The 16,441-nt window shown below is 53.5% G+C and overlaps 1 protein-coding gene across 1 annotated transcript in view; it reads right to left on the bottom strand.

Moving 5' to 3' along the window:
- Positions 1-897: 897 nt before the first annotated feature.
- Positions 898-16,441, bottom strand: part of LOC144954006 (E3 ubiquitin-protein ligase UBR4-like) — a gene marked incomplete at its 5' end in the record, with an annotated part of 35,810 nt that continues 20,266 nt past the window's right edge. The window contains 5 exons of the mRNA XM_078884589.1: positions 898-3,292; positions 3,711-3,873; positions 6,366-6,456; positions 7,079-7,369; positions 12,149-12,343. Of these exons, the coding sequence (XP_078740715.1) occupies positions 3,228-3,292; positions 3,711-3,873; positions 6,366-6,456; positions 7,079-7,369; positions 12,149-12,343 (805 nt within the window). The remainder of the gene's footprint in view (positions 3,293-3,710; positions 3,874-6,365; positions 6,457-7,078; positions 7,370-12,148; positions 12,344-16,441) is intronic.

Here is a 16,441-nt window from a genome sequence, read left to right as displayed (position 1 = left end):
ACATAGACTCGTAGACTCACACAGAGACCCTGGGACTCACACAGACACCCACACTCACACAGACACCCACAGACTCACACAGAGACCCTGGGACTCGCATAGAGACCCTGGGACTCGCACAGACACCCACACTTACACAGACACCCACAGACTCACACAGAGACCCTGGGACTCGCATAGAGATGCCAAGGGGAAGGGGCAATAGGTTTATTCATGAGCTTCTGGTGACACAGCGGGGGTGGGAGTGCAGAGAAGAGGAGGAGAGACAAGGGGGAGAATGGGAGAGATGAGGTGAGAGAGATGAGAGAGTAGTGTAGAGTAGGTGAGAGATGAGAGAGTAGGTGAGAGATGAGATGAGAAAGTAGCGTAGAGTAGGTGAGAGAGTAGGTGAGAGAGTAGGTGAGAGAGTAGGTGAGAGATGAGAATGTAGCGTAGAGTAGGTGAGAGCGAGAGAGAGATCAGAGAAAGGATGGGAGCGAAGATGGGAGGGAGTCGGGGAGAGAGAGGGAGAGAAATGGAGAGTGGAGTTCGGGAGATGACAGAGAGTAGGGGGGTGAGTAGGAGAGAGCAGAGGTGGGACAAAGTCATTGTTATGCAAGTCCAAGTCGAGTTGCAAGTCATCAAATTCATGACTCGAGTCTGACTCGAGTCCAAGTCACATGACTCGAGTCCACATCTCATAGGTGGGACAAAGTCATTGTTATGCAAGTCCAAGTCGAGTCGCAAGTCATCAAATTCATGACTCGAGTCTGACTCGAGTCCAAGTCACATGACTCGAGTCCACATCTCATAGGTGGGACAAAGTCATTGTTATGCAAGTCCAAGTCGAGTCGCAAGTCATCAAATTCATGACTCGAGTCTGACTCGAGTCCAAGTCACATGACTCGAGTCCACATCTCAGAGGTGGGACAAAGTCATTGTTATGCAAGTCCAAGTCGAGTCGCAAGTCATCAAATTCATGACTCGAGTCTGACTCGAGTCCAAGTCACATGACTCGAGTCCACATCTCATAGGTGGGACAAAGTCATTGTTATGCAAGTCCAAGTCGAGTCGCAAGTCATCAAATTCATGACTCGAGTCTGACTCGAGTCCAAGTCACATGACTCGAGTCCACACCTCTGGGAGAGAGTAAACTGTGGAACCACGTTGGCTCCATCGAATTGAAAGCCTGCGACGGCCTCCACAGAAATTTGGAGGGCGGAGGGAACCAAACAGCCCCCCAGTCTCACATCACCATCCCCGCAAGCCCTGCTCCCCCCCGAAGTTCAACATGCACAGCACACCAACGCAAACCACCATCATCATTATCATCATCATCAAACTCTACCACCACCACCACAACTATCATCACCATCTCTCCACCATCAACCAACCCTCTACACGCGTAGGCCAAACCCAGAACACATCTTAACTTATAAACCAGAGAGGAGAGTATGTTTGTGGCTGCAGAAACACACACAGAGATGCCTTACAACTTCAAAACAACAACGAAAAAACACTCTGTGGGGGTAGCGAGGCCTGGGTTAGGGAGGGGGGGGGGGTGCGTGGGTCACAAGCGGGAAAGCAGTTAGCAGTGGAGAGAGACCGAACACAGTGGACTACATGTCAGGGCGTGTGCTGTTCTGCGTGTTGCGTGTGTTGCATGTTACGTGTGTTGCGTGTGTTACATGTGTTGCGTGTGTTACATGTGTTGCGTGTGTGAAGGCTGCACTGTCAAGCCGCTAGACCCGGATTCTTAACAACGGCCCAGGACTGAGGCCCGGGGCCTCATGCCCAGGCCTCATGCCCAGGCCTCATGCCAAGGCCTCAGGCCTCATGCCTCAGGCCCAGACTTACACCCATAGGCCCAGGGTCATGCCCTAGGGCCACGCTGAGACCCTAGGCCCAGGGCTCGTGCCCAGACTCAGACCCATAGGCTCAGGTCCTAGGCCCAGGGTCATGCTCTAGGCCCAGGGCTCGTGCCCAGGCCTCAGGCCTCATGCCCAGACTCAGACCCTAGGCCCAGACTCAGACCCTAGGCCCAGGGACAGACCCTAGTCCCAGGGCTCATGCCCAGGCCTCATGCCTCATGCCCAGGCCTCATGCCCAGGCCTCATGCCCAGGCCTCATGCCCAGGCCTCATGCCCAGGTCTCAGGCCTAAACTCAAACCCATAGGCTCAGGCCCTAGGCCCAAGCTCAGGACCTAGGCCCAGGTCCTAGGCCCAGATCCTAGGCCCAGGTCCTAGGCCCAGGCTCAAGCTCAGACCCTAGGCCCAGACCCGAGGCTGAGGCAAAGCCATGGCTCAATTCCCAAGCACTTGGCTCAGGGTTAGAGGCACCCAAAAGCCAGGCTGAGACCCAGCCTCGGGGTAACCGAGCTCAGGCAAAGTCGCGGCTCAAGGTCCCAAACCCGAGCTTAAACCCGAGCTTACGCCTAGGTCAGGCTCAGGCCTAGGTCAGGCTCAGGCCTAGGTCAGGATCAGGCTCAGGCCTAGGTCAGGCTCAGGCCTAGGTCAGGCTCAGGCCTAGGTCAGGATTAGGCTCAGGCCTAGGTCAGGCCTAGGTCAGGCTCAGGCCTAGGTCAGGCTCAGGCCTAGGTCAGGCTCAGGCCTAGGTCAGGCCCCAGGATCAGGCCTAGGTCAGGCTCAAGCCTAGGTCAGGCTCAGGCCTAGGTCAGGCTCATGCCTAGGTCAGGCTCAGGCCTAGGTCAGGCTCAGGCTTAGGTCAGGCCCCAGGATCAGGCCTAGGTCAGGCTCAGGCCAAGGTCAGGCTCAGGCAAAGCCGTGGCTCAGGCCCCAGGCCTAGGCCTGGCTCAGAGCTAACAGGGCCAGCCCCCCAACCACCCCCTAAGGCAGTGCTCAGGAAGTTTTCACAGCAACCGCGGCGTTCGAGAGTGAACGAGAGATGAGAGAGATGAGTGGCCGGGACTGCGTCTGAAGCCGGAGGCCCGAGGTGCGTTCAGGGGGGCCGCCGAACCAGAGGCGTGGATCTGGGGCACCAGGTGAGTGGGCTGGGTGACGTTGGGATGGCAACGCGCGTGTGTGTGTATCACTGTGTGTGTGTGTATCACTGTGTGTGTGTATCACTGTGTGTGTGTATCACTGTGTGTGTGTATCACTGTGTGTGTGTGTATCACTGTGTGTGTGTGTATCACTGTGTGTGTATCACTGTGTGTGTGTGTGTATCACTGTGTGTGTCTGTTATGAGTGTGTGTGTCAGTGTGTGCCACTGTGTGTGGGTCTGTGTGTCAGGGCAGGGAGTTGAGGGTGTCTTGGATGAAGGTGTCCGGGTTTTCGATTTCTTCGAGGATTCCTGCGCGCAGACAGATGCGGAGAGACGGCGAGACACGGTGAGACACGGTGAGACACGGTGAGACACGGTGAGACACTGTGAGAGACGGTGAGAGACAGTGAGACACGGTGAGATACAGAGACACGGTGAGGTACAGAGACACGGTGAGACACGGTGAGACAGGGAAACTCCCCTCCCACCCCGTGTCCCTCCCCTCCCCCGTGTCTCCCCTCTCCACCCCCCGTGTCTCCCCCCCCCCCCCCTCCCCCCCCCCGTGTCTCCCCCCCCGTACCTCTCCACGTTTCTCTCTCTCCATCCAACCCCACTCACCCCCCCGCCTTCCCTTCCCCCCAGCCCCCCCTCCCCCCCCAGCCCCCCCTCCCCCCCCTTCCCCCTCCCCCCCTCCCCCCAGCCCCCCTCCCCCCCCTCCCGCACTGACCAGCTGCTCGTGCGAAGGCTGGGAAGCTGTCGGCCACCATGAGCTGGTCCTGCAGGGTGCGCAGGGCGCGCTCAGACGCCTCTAGCAGCGCCACGTCGCCCTGGCGCACAAACTCGGCGAGAGCAAACGACCAGCCCCCCTCTGCCGTGCTGGGGGGCACCTTCTGTAGGGGGGGGGGGGTGGGGGGGGGGCACGCGGAGTGTTAGAGACGGGGGGGGGGTAGAGACGGGGGGGTTAGTGTCTAAGGGTTAGTGTCTAAGGGTTAGTGTCTAGGGGTTAGGGTTTTGGGGTTAGTGTCTAAGGGTTAGTGTCTAAGGGTTAGTGTCTAGGGGTAGGGTTTTGGGGTTAGTGTCTAGGGGTTAGTGTCTAAGGGTTAGTGTCTAAGGGTTGGTGTCTAAGGGTTAGTGTCTAAGGGTTAGTGTCTAAGGGTTAGTGTCTAAGGGTTAGTGTCTAAGGGTTAGTGTCTAAGGGTTGGTGTCTAAGGGTTAGTGTATAAGGGTTAGTGTCTAAGGGTTGGTGTCTAAGGGTTGGTGTCTAAGGGTTGGTGTCTAAGGGTTAGTGTCTAAGGGTTAGTGTCTAAGGGTTGGTGTCTAAGGGTTAGTGTCTAAGGGTTAGTGTCTAAGGGTTGGTGTCTAAGGGTTGGTGTCTAAGGGTTGGTGTCTAAGGGTTAGTGTCTAAGGGTTAGTGTCTAAGGGTTGGTGTCTAAGGGTTAGTGTCTAAGGGTTAGTGTCTAAGGGTTAGTGTCTAAGGGTTAGTGTCTAAGGGTTAGTGTCTAAGGGTTAGTGTCTAAGGGTTAGTGTCTAAGGGTTGGTGTCTAAGGGTTAGTGTATAAGGGTTAGTGTCTAAGGGTTAGTGTCTAAGGGTTGGTGTCTAAGGGTTGGTGTCTAAGGGTTGGTGTCTAAGGGTTAGTGTCTAAGGGTTGGTGTCTAAGGGTTGGTGTCTAAGGGTTAGTGTCTAAGGGTTGGTGTCTAAGGGTTGGTGTCTAAGGGTTGGTGTCTAAGGGTTAGTGTCTAAGGGTTAGTGTCTAAGGGTTAGTGTCTAGGGGTTAGGGTTTTGGGGTTAGTGTCTAAGGGTTGGTGTCTAGGGGTTAGTGTCTAAGGGTTGGTGTCTAAGGGTTGGTGTCTAAGGGTTGGTGTCTAGGGGTTAGTGTCTAAGGGTTAGTGTCTAAGGGTTGGTGTCTAAGGGTTGGTGTCTAAGGGTTGGTGTCTAAGGGTTGGTGTCTAAGGGTTAGTGTCTAAGGGTTAGTGTCTAAGGGTTGGTGTCTAAGGGTTAGTGTCTAAGGGTTAGTGTCTAAGGGTTGGTGTCTAAGGGGTTGGTGTCTAAGGGTTAGTGTCTAAGGGTTAGTGTCTAGGGGTTAGGGTTTTTGGGGTTAGTGTCTAGGGGTTAGGGTTTTGGGGTTAGGGTTTTGGGGTTAGGGTTTTGGGGTTAGGGTTTTGGGGTTAGGGTTTTGGGGTTAGGGTTTTGGGGTTAGGGTTTTGGGGTTAGGGTTTTGGGGTTAGGGTTTTGGGGTTAGGGGTTAGGGGTTTGGGGTTTGCGTCTGGGGGTTAGGGTCACGGTTATGGGTTTATGGTTAGAGGTTTGGTTCCTCGAGACGAGGGTTTGATTGGCTAATGATCGCGGAGTTCCGGTGATGGATTCACGGTAATGGTTTAATGGGCACGGGTTAACGGATTGCCGGTTACCAAAGGTCGCAACCGGGTACCGATACCCGTACCCTACCTGATACCCGGCTACCCGTACCCAGCCGGGTAGGCCATGAGTCACTGGTGAGTCACCGTTTGTCACTCATTTCCCAACGTCTTGTCTCTTCTCACAATTCAAGTTCCTAGAATCAACCCACCCGCGCCTGCAACGTGGCTTCATCCCAGAGGTCGCAATCGGGTGCCCGATACCCGTACCCTACCCGTACCCGGCCGGGTACGGGTAGGGTATGGGTAGGGTACGGGTAGAGTACGGGTACGGGTACCCGATGGTAGTGATGATGATGGTGGTACAGGTAGGGTACGGGTACGGGTAGGGTACGGGTACCCGATGGTAGTGATGATGGTGGTACGGGTAGGGTACGGGTACGGCCGGGTACGGGTTCCCGATGGTAGTGATGATGATGGTGGTACGGGTAGAGTACGGGTTTGGCCGGGTACGGGTACCCGATGGTAGTGATGATGGTGGTACGGGTAGGGTACGGGTACGGCCGGGTACGGGTTCCCGATGGTAGTGATGATGATGGTGGTACGGGTAGAGTACGGGTTTGGCCGGGTACGGGTACCCGATGGTAGTGATGATGATGGTGGTACGGGTAGGGTACGGGTACGGGTTCCCGATGGTAGTGATGATGATGGTGGTACAGGTAGGGTACGGGTTCCCGATGGTAGTGATGATGATGGTGGTACAGGTAGGGTACGGGTACCCGATGGTAGTGATGATGATGGTGGTACAGGTAGGGTACGGGTACGGGTTCCCGATGGTAGTGATGATGATGGTGGTACAGGTAGGGTACGGGTACCCGATGGTAGTGATGATGATGGTGGTACGGGTAGGGTACGGCCGGGTACGGGTAGCCGTTTGCGACCCTGGTGCGGCCGGGTACGGGTACGGAGGGTAAGGAATCAAAACCCGCTTGCGACCTCTGCCGGTCCACGGCTTGTGGCCTTTCACCTTGAACATGGCGTAGAGTAGCTCCACCATGCCCCAGAACAGCAGGGCGTGTTTGTAGATGGCATAGTCCTTCTCTGCCTTGTCCACCAGGCTGCAGAGAGACACACGCACAGACACACAGATTCTATGTATGTGTGTGTGTGAGTCTACGGGTGTCTGTGTGTAAGTTGAACTTCTACATGACTGTGCCTAAACACAGAAAGCAGTTGTGAAGCAATGAGTAATGTTGGACCCAACCACCCCAACCACCCACTCATCAACCCCACCACCACCACCACCACACCACCACTACCACACCACTACCACCACCACTACCACTCCACCACCACCACCACTACCACATCACCACTACACCACCACCACCACCACCACATCACCACCACCACCACCACCACCACACCCCCAACCACCCCACCCACCCCAACCCACCCCCTCATCAACCCCACCACCCACCACCACACCACCACCACCACCACATCACCCCCACCACCACCACCCCACCAACACACCCCCACCCCCCCCTCCTCCCCACCCCACCCACCCCCCCCCTCCACCCACCCTCCACCCCCCCCCACCCACCACCACCACCACACCACCACCACCACCACCACACCACCACCACCCCACCCACCACACCCCCCCACCCACCACACCCCACTACCCCCTCCCCACCCACCCCCACCCTCCCCACCCACCCCCACCTCCCCACCCACCGTGCGGCTCCCCCAGGAGTCACGTGACGAGCGTGCGCCACCACCAGCAGGCGCCGCAGGACGGTGACGCGATGGCGCCGCCAGCGGTCGGGCGCCACCACGTGGAGTGCCATCACGGCCAGGTAGAGGGGGCCCTCCACCTCGTACGAGCTCTCCACCCAGCGCTCGCGACCCACCACCGTGGTGGTGGCGGCGGTGGTGCCGGTGGTGCCGGTGGTGCCGGTGGTGGTGCCGGCGCCATCGGCAAACAGAGCTTCGACGGCTTTCTCCTCGCGAGAGACGGCGCGGGTCCTGGTGGGGGTGGTGGGGCGGTGGTGGTGGGGGGGTGGTGGTGGGGGGGTGGGGGGGTGGTGGTGGGGTGGTGGTGGAGTGGTGGTGGTGGGGGGGTGGTGGTGGGGGGGTGGTGGTGGTGGGGTGGAGTGGTGGTGGTGGGGGGGGGTGGTGGTGGTGGTGGTGGGGTGGTGGTGGTGGAGTGGTGGTGGTGGAGTGGTGGTGGTGGGGGGGGGAGTGGTGGTGGTGGGGGGGTGGTGGGGTGGTGCGGGTGGTGAGCGTCGTGGATGTCGATGGCGTTGACGCTAGCGTCGTCGTCATCACTACCATCACCACCATCACTATCATCACTATCATCGTCGTCATCACTACCATCACCACCATCACCATCATCACTATCATCACTATCATCGTCGTCATCACTACCATCACCACCATCACCACCATCACTATCATCACTATCATCGTCGTCATCACTACCATCACCACCATCACCATCATCACTATCATCGTCGTCATCACTACCATCACCACCATCACCATCACCATCATCACTATCATCGTCGTCATCACTACCATCACCACCATCACTATCATCACTATCATCGTCGTCATCACTACCATCACCACCATCACCATCATCACTATCATCACTATCATCGTCGTCATCACTACCATCACCACCATCACCATCATCACTATCATCGTCGTCATCACTACCATCACCACCATCACCATCACCATCATCACTATCATCGTCGTCATCACTACCATCACCACCATCACTATCATCACTATCATCGTCGTCATCACTACCATCACCACCATCACCATCATCACTATCATCGTCGTCATCACTACCATCACCACCATCACCACCATCACTATCATCACTATCATCGTCGTCATCACTACCATCACCACCATCACCATCATCACTATCATCGTCGTCATCACCACCATCACCACCATCACTATCATCACTATCATCGTCGTCATCACTACCATCACCACCATCACCACCATCACTATCATCACTATCATCGTCGTCATCACTACCATCACCACCATCACTATCATCACTATCATCGTCGTCATCACTACCATCACCACCATCACCATCATCACTATCATCGTCGTCATCACTACCATCACCACCATCACTATCATCACTATCATCGTCGTCATCACTACCATCACCACCATCACCATCATCACTATCATCACTATCATCGTCGTCATCACTACCATCACCACCATCACTATCATCACTATCATCGTCGTCATCACTACCATCACCACCATCACCATCATCACTATCATCACTATCATCGTCGTCATCACTACCATCACCACCATCACCATCATCACTATCATCGTCGTCATCACTACCATCACCACCATCACTATCATCACTATCATCGTCGTCATCACTACCATCACCACCATCACCATCATCACTATCATCGTCGTCATCACTACCATCACTACCATCACTACCATCACTATCATCACTATCATCGTCGTCATCACTACCATCACCACCATCACTATCATCACTATCATCGTCGTCATCACTACCATCACCACCATCACTATCATCACTATCATCGTCGTCATCACTACCATCACCACCATCACCATCATCACTATCATCGTCGTCATCACTACCATCACCACCATCACTATCATCACTATCATCGTCGTCATCACTACCATCACCACCATCACTATCATCACTATCATCGTCGTCATCACTACCATCACCACCATCACCATCATCACTATCATCGTCGTCATCACTACCATCACCACCATCACCATCATCACTATCATCGTCGTCATCACTACCATCACCACCATCACTATCATCACTATCATCGTCGTCATCACTACCATCACCACCATCACCATCATCACTATCATCGTCGTCATCACTACCATCACCACCATCACTATCATCACTATCATCGTCGTCATCACTACCATCACCACCATCACCATCATCACTATCATCACTATCATCGTCGTCATCACTACCATCACCACCATCACTATCATCACTATCATCGTCGTCATCACTACCATCACCACCATCACCACCATCATTATCATCACTATCATCGTCGTCATCACTACCATCACCACCATCACCACCATCACCACCATCACTATCATCGTCGTCATCACTACCATCACCACCATCACTATCATCACTATCATCGTCGTCATCACTACCATCACCACCATCACCACCATCACTATCATCGTCGTCATCACTACCATCACCACCATCACTATCATCACTATCATCGTCGTCATCACTACCATCACCACCATCACCACCATCACTATCATCGTCGTCATCACTACCATCACCACCATCACTATCATCACTATCATCGTCGTCATCACTACCATCACCACCATCACCACCATCACTATCATCGTCGTCATCACTACCATCACCACCATCACTATCATCACTATCATCACTATCATCGTCGTCATCACTACCATCACTACCATCACCACCATCACTATCATCACTATCATCGTCGTCATCACTACCATCACCACCATCACTATCATCACTATCATCGTCGTCATCACTACCATCACCACCATCACTATCATCACTATCATCACTATCATCGTCGTCATCACCACCATCACTATCATCGTCGTCATCACTACCATCACCACCATCACCATCATCACTATCATCACTATCATCGTCGTCATCACTACCATCACCACCATCACTATCATCACTATCATCACTATCATCGTCGTCATCACTACCATCACCACCATCACCACCATCACTATCATCGTCGTCATCACTACCATCACCACCATCACTATCATCACTATCATCGTCGTCATCACTACCATCACTACCATCACCACCATCATTATCATCACTATCATCGTCGTCATCACTACCATCACCACCATCACCACCATCACTATCATCACTATCATCACTATCATCGTCGTCATCACTACCATCACCACCATCACCACCATCACTATCATCGTCGTCATCACCACCATCACCACCATCACTATCATCACTATCATCGTCGTCATCACTACCATCACTACCATCACCACCATCATTATCATCACTATCATCGTCGTCATCACTACCATCACCACCATCACCACCATCACTATCATCACTATCATCACTAGCGTCATCGTCGCTACCATCGTCATCACTACCATCACTACCATCATCGTCGTTACCATCGTCGTCGCTACCATCATCATCATCATCACTACCACCATCATCACTACCATTGTCGTCATCACTACCATCATCACCATCGCTACCATCTTCATCATCACTACCATCGTCACCATCATCACTACTATCGTCGTCGCTACCATCATCATCGCTACCACCATCATCATCACTACCACCATCATCGCTACCCATCATCACTACCATCATCATCATCACTACCATCACCATCACCACTATCACCACCATCATTACCATCACTACCACCATCATTACTACCACCATCACCACCACTACCATCGTCATCATCATCACTACCATCATCATCATTACCATCATCGTCATCACTACCATCATCATCGTCATCATCACTACCATCATCATCATCACTACCATCATCATCATCACTACCATCATCATTATCGCCACCATCATCATCGTCATCATGACTATCATCACTAGCGTCATCGTCGCTACCATCGTCATCATCACTACCATCATCATCACTACCACCATCATCATCACTACCATCATCATCATCACCACCACCAGCATCACCATCACAATCATCATCGTCATCATCACTACCACGATCATCATCACTACCATCGTCATCATCACCACCATCATCGTCACTACCATCATCATCATCACTACCATCATCACCATCACTACCACCATCATCATCACTACCATCATCACCATCACTACCACCATCATCATCACTACCATCATCATCATCATCACTACTACCATCACCATCATCACTACCATCGTCGTCATCATCACATCTCTCTCCCCCATCTCTCTCCCCCCCCCATCTCCCTCCCCCCATCTCCCTCCTCCCATATCTCTCTCCCATCTCCACCCATCTCCACCCATCTCTCTCCCCATCTCTCTCCCCATCTCTCTCCCCATCTCTCTCCCCATCTCTCTCCCCATCTCTCTCCCCATCTCTCCCCACATCTCCACATCTCTCTCCCCATCCCCCCATCTCCCTCCCCCCATCTCCCATCTCCATCCATCTCCACCCATCTCCACCCATCTCTCTCCCCATCTCTCTCCCCATCTCTCTCCACATCTCCACATCTCTCTCCCCATCCCCCCATCTGTCTCCCCATCTCTCTCCCCATCTCTCTCCATCTCTCTCCCCATCCCCCCATCTGTCTCCCCATCTCTCTCCCCATCTCTCTCCATCTCTCTCCATCTCTCTCTCATCTCCCCCCCTCCCCCCCCTCTACCCCATCTCCCTCCCCCCATCTCTCTCCCCATCTCTCTCTCATCTCCACCCATCTCCACACATCTCTCTCCACCCATCTCCACCCCATCTCTCTCCCCATCTCCCCATCTCTCTCCCCATCCCCCCATCTGTCTCCCCATCTGTCTCCCCATCTGTCTCCCCATCTCTCTCCCCATCTCTCTCCCCATCTCTCTCCCCATCTCTCTCCCCATCTCTCTCCCCATCTCTCTCCCCATCTCTCTCCATCTCTCTCCCCCCTCCCCCCACCCCCCCCCCCTCTGCCCCCCCCCACCCCCCCCCCACTCACGTGTTCATGACGTAGAGGGCCGTGTGCACCATGTACGGCACCAGGTGGATGTTGGACTCGCGTCCCCCGCCGCCCGTGTCGGAGCTGAACGACTGCTCCAGAGCAAAGCGCAGCAGCAGCAGCTTCGTGTCGTGCACGCTCAGCTGGTAGGTGGGCTCACGTTGACCCGTGCACTCCTGCAGGTACGTGTTGTGTCTACACACACACAGACAGAGACACAGAGAGACACTCAGAGAGAGAGAGACTCAGAGAGAGAGAGACACTCAGAGAGAGAGACACAGAGAGAGACACACACTCAGAGAGAGAGAGACACACTCAGAGAGAGAGAGACACGGCGAGAGACACACACTCAGAGAGAGAGAGACACACTCAGAGAGAGAGAGACACACTCAGAGAGAGAGAGACACGGCGAGAGAGACACACTCAGAGAGAGAGAGACTCAGAGAGAGAGAGACACTCAGAGAGAGAGACACAGAGAGAGACACACACTCAGAGAGAGAGAGACACTCAGAGAGAGAGAGACACGGCGAGAGAGACACACTCAGAGAGAGAGAGACACAGAGAGAGACACACACTCAGAGAGAGAGAGACACACTCAGAGAGAGAGAGACACACTCAGAGAGAGAGAGACACGGCGAGAGAGACACACTCAGAGAGAGAGACTCAGAGAGAGAGAGACACTCAGAGAGAGAGAGACACTCAGAGAGAGAGACACACTCAGAGAGAGAGACACAGAGAGAGACACACTCAGAGAGAGACACACTCAGAGAGAGAGACACTCAGAGAGAGACATTCAGAGAGAGAGAGACACTCAGAGAGAGAGAGACACTCAGAGAGAGACACTCAGAGAGACAGAGACACAGAGAGAGACACACACGCTCAGCTGGTAGGTGGGCTCACGTTGACCCGTGCACTCCTGCAGGTACGTGTTGTGTCTACACACACACAGACAGAGACACAGAGAGACACTCAGAGAGAGAGAGACTCAGAGAGAGAGAGACACTCAGAGAGAGAGACACAGAGAGAGACACACACTCAGAGAGAGAGAGACACACTCAGAGAGAGAGAGACACGGCGAGAGAGACACACAGACAGAGAGAGAGAGACACACTCAGAGAGAGACACACTCAGAGAGAGAGAGACTCAGAGAGAGAGAGACACTCAGAGAGAGAGAGACTCAGAGAGAGAGAGACACTCAGAGAGAGAGAGACACACTCAGAGAGAGAGAGACACACACTCAGAGAGAGAGAGACACACTCAGAGAGAGAGAGACACGGCGAGAGAGACACACTCAGAGAGAGAGACTCAGAGAGAGAGAGACACTCAGAGAGAGAGACACAGAGAGAGAGACACACTCAGAGAGAGAGAGACACAGAGAGAGAGACACACAGACAGAGAGAGAGAGACACACTCAGAGAGAGAGAGACTCAGAGAGAGAGAGACACTCAGAGAGAGAGACACAGAGAGAGAGACACACTCAGAGAGAGAGAGACACAGAGAGAGAGACACACAGACAGAGAGAGAGAGACACACTCAGAGAGAGAGAGACTCAGAGAGAGAGAGACACTCAGAGAGAGAGAGACACAGAGAGAGAGACACACAGACAGAGAGAGAGAGACACACTCAGAGAGAGAGAGACACAGAGAGAGAGACACACAGACAGAGAGAGAGAGACACACTCAGAGAGAGAGAGACTCAGAGAGAGAGAGACACTCAGAGAGAGAGAGACACAGAGAGAGAGACACACAGACAGAGAGAGAGAGACACACTCAGAGAGAGAGAGACACAGAGAGAGAGACACACAGACAGAGAGAGAGAGACACACTCAGAGAGAGAGAGACACGGCGAGAGAGACACACTCAGAGAGAGAGAGACTCAGAGAGAGAGAGACACTCAGAGAGAGAGACACAGAGAGAGACACACACTCAGAGAGAGAGAGACACACTCAGAGAGAGAGAGACACGGCGAGAGAGACACACTCAGAGAGAGAGAGACACAGAGAGAGAGACACACAGACAGAGAGAGAGAGACACACTCAGAGAGAGAGAGACACGGCGAGAGAGACACACTCAGAGAGAGAGAGACTCAGAGAGAGAGAGACACTCAGAGAGAGAGACACAGAGAGAGACACACACTCAGAGAGAGAGAGACACAGAGAGAGAGACACACAGACAGAGAGAGAGAGACACACTCAGAGAGAGAGAGACACGGCGAGAGAGACACACTCAGAGAGAGAGAGACTCAGAGAGAGAGAGACACTCAGAGAGAGAGACACAGAGAGAGACACACACTCAGAGAGAGAGAGACACACTCAGAGAGAGAGAGACACACTCAGAGAGAGAGAGACACGGCGAGAGAGAGACACTCAGAGAGAGAGAGACTCAGAGAGAGAGAGACACTCAGAGAGAGAGACACAGAGAGAGACACACACTCAGAGAGAGAGAGACACACTCAGAGAGAGAGAGACACGGCGAGAGAGACACACTCAGAGAGAGAGAGACTCAGAGAGAGAGAGACACTCAGAGAGAGAGAGACACACTCAGAGAGAGAGAGACACGGCGAGAGAGACACACTCAGAGAGAGAGAGACTCAGAGAGAGAGAGACACTCAGAGAGAGAGACACTCAGAGAGAGAGACACAGAGAGAGACACACACTCAGAGAGAGAGAGACACACTCAGAGAGAGAAAGACACGGCGAGAGAGACACACTCAGAGAGAGAGAGACTCAGAGAGAGAGAGACACTCAGAGAGAGAGAGACACTCAGAGAGAGAGACACACAGAGAGAGACACACTCAGAGAGAGACACACTCAGAGAGAGAGACACTCAGAGAGAGACACTCAGAGAGAGAGAGACACTCAGAGAGAGAGAGACACTCAGAGAGAGACACTCAGAGAGAGAGACACTCAGAGAGAGACACACACGCTCAGCTGGTAGGTGGGCTCACGTTGACCCGTGCACTCCTGCAGGTACGTGTTGTGTCTACACACACACAGACAGAGACACAGAGAGACACTCAGAGAGAGAGAGACTCAGAGAGAGAGAGACACTCAGAGAGAGAGACACAGAGAGAGACACACACTCAGAGAGAGAGAGACACACTCAGAGAGAGAGAGACACGGCGAGAGACACACACTCAGAGAGAGAGAGACACACTCAGAGAGAGAGAGACACACTCAGAGAGAGAGAGACACGGCGAGAGAGACACACTCAGAGAGAGAGAGACTCAGAGAGAGAGAGACACTCAGAGAGAGAGACACAGAGAGAGACACACACTCAGAGAGAGAGAGACACTCAGAGAGAGAGAGACACGGCGAGAGAGACACACTCAGAGAGAGAGAGACTCAGAGAGAGAGAGACACTCAGAGAGAGAGAGACACGGCGAGAGAGACACACTCAGAGAGAGAGAGACTCAGAGAGAGAGAGACACTCAGAGAGAGAGACACTCAGAGAGAGAGACACAGAGAGAGAGAGACACACACTCAGAGAGAGAGAGACACACTCAGAGAGAGAGAGACACGGCGAGAGAGACACACTCAGAGAGAGAGAGACTCAGAGAGAGAGAGACACTCAGAGAGAGAGAGACTCAGAGAGAGAGAGACACTCAGAGAGAGAGACACAGAGAGAGACACACACTCAGAGAGAGAGAGACACACTCAGAGAGAGAGAGACACGGCGAGAGACACACACTCAGAGAGAGAGAGACACACTCAGAGAGAGAGAGACACGGCGAGAGACACACACTCAGAGAGAGAGAGACACACTCAGAGAGAGAGAGACACGGCGAGAGAGACACACTCAGAGAGAGAGAGACTCAGAGAGAGAGAGACACTCAGAGAGAGAGACACAGAGAGAGACACACACTCAGAGAGAGAGAGACACACTCAGAGAGAGAGAGACACACTCAGAGAGAGAGAGACACGGCGAGAGAGAGACACTCAGAGAGAGAGAGACTCAGAGAGAGAGAGACACTCAGAGAGAGAGACACAGAGAGAGACACACACTCAGAGAGAGAGAGACACACTCAGAGAGAGAGAGACACACTCAGAGAGAGAGAGACACACTCAGAGAGAGAGAGACACGGCGAGAGAGACACACTCAGAGAGAGAGACTCAGAGAGAGAGAGACACTCAGAGAGAGAGAGACACTCAGAGAGAGAGACACAGAGAGAGAGAGACACTCAGAGAGAGAGAGACACAGAGAGAGAGACACACAGACAGAGAGAGAGAGACACACTCAGAGAGAGAGAGACACAGAGAGAGAGACACACAGACAGAGAGAGAGAGACACACTC

This window comes from Lampetra fluviatilis, unplaced genomic scaffold, assembly GCF_964198595.1.
Source record: "Lampetra fluviatilis unplaced genomic scaffold, kcLamFluv1.1 SCAFFOLD_716, whole genome shotgun sequence".
Lineage (NCBI taxonomy): Eukaryota > Metazoa > Chordata > Hyperoartia > Petromyzontiformes > Petromyzontidae > Lampetra > Lampetra fluviatilis.
The sequence above is the reverse complement of the archived record's forward strand: the minus strand, read 5'-3'. Positions and strand labels throughout refer to the sequence as shown.